Source organism: Temnothorax curvispinosus, unplaced genomic scaffold, assembly GCF_003070985.1.
Source record: "Temnothorax curvispinosus isolate PA1 unplaced genomic scaffold, ASM307098v1 QBEX01015436.1, whole genome shotgun sequence".
NCBI lineage: Eukaryota > Metazoa > Arthropoda > Insecta > Hymenoptera > Formicidae > Temnothorax > Temnothorax curvispinosus.
This window is the reverse complement of record NW_020225216.1, coordinates 15,533-20,184: the sequence shown is the minus strand read 5'-3', so window position 1 is coordinate 20,184 and position 4,652 is coordinate 15,533. Positions and strand designations below refer to the sequence as shown.

Sequence of the window (4,652 nt, the reverse complement as noted above, 5' to 3'; positions counted from 1 at the left end):
TATACCTAATGTTAAAATGTATTAATTTTAGGTGAAATAATAACATGGATTAATTCTAACCTGTGTGATGAAAGGACTAATCTTCATTTTTAAACGCATTAATTTTCCCAATCCTTTTTCAACCACTTGTGGAAACGATAGTAGCCTCAATGTGTGCCCAGTAGGTGCAGTATCAAACACCACAACAGAGAAGTTCATTCCTTTTACTAGCCTAGAATCAGCATGTAAAGGTATCAAAATAAAAAAAAAGAAAATAGAGAGTAAGATTTCAAATGTATCTGTAGGTTTAGTTGACCAGAAAGAGAGATTATCCTAATAGTGTTTTACAAAAATGAGAAATATAAAAACTGTAATTTTACTTCATAACTTCCGCATAGCTCATTGCCTCATCTATACCAGGAAATGCACCGACAATTTCTTGCATAACATTTTTGCTCAATCTCATCGCTTCTCCTCCTGAAACTATATATAATATGTCTAATATGTATATAATATAATAGATTCCTTTAAAATAACTCTACATACAACATTATTTCCTTTACTTCAAGTGCATAACAATTACATTATTACTATTATATATTTTGTTATAATTGTGTATATTTTTATTATTATATTGTTAATGAAAATTATTTGTCTAAAGTTACTTATGCAGACGTTGAACAGAAGCATTTTAAAAACAAACCTGCTTCACTGTCAAAATATTCCTCTGGTAATTCTGTAATACCAACATTAGGATCGATCTCCATTGCAAACAAATTGTCAAAATCTTTCACCTTAGTAGGTACTTTGCTAAATTTCTGATCAAATGCATCAGAGATATTGTGCGCTGGATCTGTGGATATAATAAGTACGCTCTCTCTAACTTTGGACAGCTGTACCGCCAGGGAACAACTGCAAAACAAAGATTTGGATTAGTCTAACTTTTTCAAGTGGAGTAACAAATAGGAAATATACAAGAACATTATTCTAAGTTTTATTCCAAGAAAAACTCATAAGTAACAAAAAGTATACTCAAAGGAAAATTTATCTGGAGAATCTTTTTCATAGTTTTGTAAAAAGAGAAAGAGAGATCTAGAATCTTCTATTTCATGTCAAAGTAATTTATGTGATAACAATATAAATAATTATATTTAATATTTATGCATAATAGTATAACATTTATATATTATTATATGATATATATAATATATATAAATAAACATATATATTATATATACACATAAAATTATATATATGCAATAATGCAGTGATAATTATAACTTTATTAAAGTGCAATGACACGACAGAAAATAAAGTAAAACAGTGAAAACTAGTGGACGCGATTGCATATGCTGATTCGATGAGATCATATACTCGTCGAGTAAGATCTTTACTGACTCTTGTCACCAGGATACGAGTGACAGGACGTTTCCAGGTTATGTATACCTGCAAGTTGTCTTCCCGACTCCGCCTTTGCCGCCCACGAATATCCATCGTAAGGAACGTTGCTCGATCACGTTCCTGATGGAGGACTCATACACCACCGTTCTCGTCGCCTCGTTCTCGGCAGTATTCATATTTGTCGACAGTGATAATGCGTAACCGGGGGAAATCTAGCGCATAACTCTCAATAATCGTCGCGTCAGCGTGTGCTGCGTGGCGTGTGCATCAGGCAAAATGCAAAAAGCGTGCACGGATCTCGGAGCGTAGTCGAAGTCGGGACTTGGGAGTTTGGACTAAACTACTAAAGCTTCGCGCACAACGTGGCGCGTCATTAAATGCCAAGATCTGCCCGTCGTAATTACACCTTCTGCACCTCGATATATTTTTTTTACTTTTTCCGGTTTTCTCTCTTTCTCTTTAAAATGTGAGCGTGTATTTCTTCCAATTTAATGCGAAAAAATATAGCACTTTGTAATCGTACTTGAGGATGATTTCGGCCAAACTTCGATTAACGTAAACCGCGGTGATTAATTTATTAAATATAATATCGATCTGTATTTTATTTTGTAAACATGATGATAGAATAGTTTTTATTGTTAATTATTTGCTGCTTTACATATGAAAAAATTGATTACATTAGGAACGAATTATGTAATTAGAAGTTTTGTGCAATTAAGTTTAATATATATATGTGTGTGTGTATATATTGTATATATATATATATATATATATATATATATATATATATATATATATGTCTATTTTTTACCAATTAATGTAGATTAATTTTAATCTCAGTTTAATTTACTTTTTATCTTTTCCTATAGTTCTAAGAAATTCTTTTCTAGTTCTAGTTAAACTTAAATTAAAGTATTAAATAATAAAGTTAATCGGGATGAGTTTGATCGATCGAAGTCCGCACTGATTATTATAGGTAAATGTTCCAATGGCCGACACGTTCCAGTGCAGTGTCCGACTACATTGAAGAAAAATATTTACTATATTTATTTAAACAATTAAAAATGAAAATAATAATTATTGTAAAAAAACTTTAATATTTAATGATTATAATTGGGAACAAGAAGTAAACCTAATTAAAAATTTGTGTATTTAAAGAAATTGATTAAATGAGAGCATGTGTCTGTTGTTTGTCAAAATGATTATATGGCCAATCGTTAACAAATTCGTTAAGCGTAAGCATATAGCTATAATAGTATGAAAATTGGATATTTAATATTTGTAAATAAATAATCAATTATCTAATTTTAAAGATTAGTTAGAAACTCGTTTTGACAAAATTTGTCCTAAAAATCACAATTAAAACGATATTTTTTACTGTCGTCCGGATACTCTGGTACATTAAAGTATCAGTGGTCCCAATCGCCGGACGTATAATGCGAACGCAATTTGTTAAAAAATGAGAGGTTATTAGTATGTCATGCAGTGTCGCCTGTTGGAATTGATAGATTTTTACGGCACAGATTAATCTGTGTTTACGGTAAGTGTAATAAGTATGTTTTTAAAGGCATTTAATTGCATGATATTTAAAATTGGACTACGAATGTCGCTCTGTGCAGTCATTTCATTAGCTAGATGAGATCTTGCGGCTATCTTATCTAACAAACATATTTGTTGTTGTAAAATATATTTAAAATGATCGCAGGTATAAACCTGAACTATGAATAATTAAATTAATTTTTATCTTAGGAATAGTTTACAGCGTTCCCCCGCCATTCTAATCGCGCTTTATTCCTTCTATTCGATATCTCGTATCGAACATAAAAAAGTTATCGAACAGTCGATAAATATATCGAGTATCGAGAAACGTTTTTAGACCGCGCAATCGCGCGGTGGAATCGATTGGGATGCGCCTGCCGCCCGTTGGCCTCCGAACTCCGATTACTCCGAAGTCCGACTCCGACTCCGACTCCGACAGCTCCGACCACGGCTCCGACTCCGACTCACTCCGACTCCGAACTCCGAGCCGAGTCGAACGTGTAGCCCAACTGACTAAGTGAGTAGCCTGTAGTGCCTGTACCCGTCTGTGGCGTCTGTACCGCGATGAGCTCGTAGCGGCACCGGCCGACCTGGAGATGTGGTGTCGCGCCGCGCGGTAGAGATCGAGAGTCGGTTAACGCGAGAACGAAGGGACGCTGTCACGGCTGTCGCCGTAATCCTCGCCGGAGCCGAGAGTAACGCGGGGGAGGCATGCCGCAGTTTCACAAGATCGAGATCAACAGGACGGAATGGGAGGTACCGGAGCGGTACCAGTTGCTCACTCCCGTGGGCTCGGGCGCCTACGGCCAAGTCTGGTAAGCGACAAGTGCCATCCGCAGCACGACGCACGACGTTGTTGGCACGATTCGTCAATCGTCGCGCGGTGTTACGTGCACGCGAGCGCAAGCGCGCGTCACGCAACCGCCGAAGGTGGAGAACCTTGGCGATGTATGTATGTGTGTACGGCAGAGACTCTGTCAAGAAGCTCTCGACCAAGTCGTAAAAAAGTTTTCCGATTTTGTCGAGATATCCTTTGAATGTTTTGCATCGCAACGCGCAGTTCTTAGACGTCTTACTTTGATTTTATATTTTTGTAATTTAATATATCTAATATAAATTTCATAATTTTGTTATAAAAATGTTCCTTATAAGCTTCTTGCACCTCTGTATCGTTCGGTTTGTTAACTGTCGTTCAGGGGATGATCGATCAATTGACAACCGGATGCAAAGTTGTTGGAACGAGCGACGTCCCGCACTGCTGGGGGCCATGAACCGATCGCAACCTTGACATTTACATTTTCGGCGTTAGAACGGCAAGATTGTCGCGTGACTATTCTCCGTCGTAGAAAAGAGCCCGGATATAATTATTGCCGGGGTTGCGTTAATTCCGAGAGGGAATTTTGCGCACGCGTCCGCATATTTACGAAAATAGAATGGATTTGGAACGACGCACAATGTTTGTCAATAACAATTGAGAAATAATGCGAATAACGCGAAATCTTAATTGTGATCAAAATTTGACTTACAATGAATCGAGCTTACAATTAAGCATTTGTTTATCCCGATTTGAAATAAAATAGTTTTGAAAGAAAAAGAAGAAAAAAAAAACAAAGTGCAGAAAATACCAGTAATATATCTATGAAGCTATATAAGCTATTTATTTATTTTACAATATTTTAATTAATGATATAATCGATTTACAAAAGTGTTAAAGTTTGTAACAATTAAATACA

General features: G+C 35.8%; 2 protein-coding genes across 6 annotated transcripts in view; one reads left to right on the top strand and one right to left on the bottom strand.

Annotated features, from left to right (window-relative positions):
* LOC112465702 (ATPase ASNA1 homolog) lies at positions 1–1,740 on the bottom strand. The gene is made up of 4 exons (XM_025033390.1): positions 1,426–1,740; positions 683–891; positions 360–462; positions 1–211 (listed from the first exon to the last, which is right to left on the bottom strand). The coding sequence occupies exons 1-4, from the start codon at positions 1,554–1,556 to the stop codon at positions 28–30; spliced, it is 627 nt and encodes a 208-aa protein (XP_024889158.1). The 5' UTR covers positions 1,557–1,740; the 3' UTR covers positions 1–27.
* Positions 1,741–3,272: 1,532 nt separating this feature from the next.
* LOC112465697 (mitogen-activated protein kinase p38b-like) overlaps positions 3,273–4,652 on the top strand; it is an 11,081-nt gene continuing 9,701 nt past the window's right edge. For 2 of the 5 annotated variants that reach the window (XM_025033383.1, XM_025033382.1), the window contains exon 1: positions 3,273–3,436. In XM_025033383.1, the coding sequence (XP_024889151.1) occupies positions 3,288–3,436 (149 nt within the window). In that variant the 5' untranslated portion in view covers positions 3,273–3,287. Of the gene's footprint in view, positions 3,735–3,871; positions 4,376–4,652 lie in introns of those variants that run through there. The other 3 variants (XM_025033384.1, XM_025033385.1, XM_025033386.1) reach the window with 3 other exon arrangements.

Bases quoted from the DNA above. Each gene is read 5' to 3' on its own strand.
- LOC112465702 (XM_025033390.1), bottom strand. From the start codon at position 1,556: ATGAATACTGCCGAGAACGAGGCGACGAGAACGGTGGTGTATGAGTCC. The intron at 892-1,425 runs GTATACATAACC...TTTGTTTTGCAG, and splicing joins GTCGGGAAGACAACTTGCAG to TTGTTCCCTGGCGGTACAGC. The intron at 463-682 runs GTTTGTTTTTAA...TATTATATATAG, and splicing joins ATATTTTGACAGTGAAGCAG to TTTCAGGAGGAGAAGCGATG.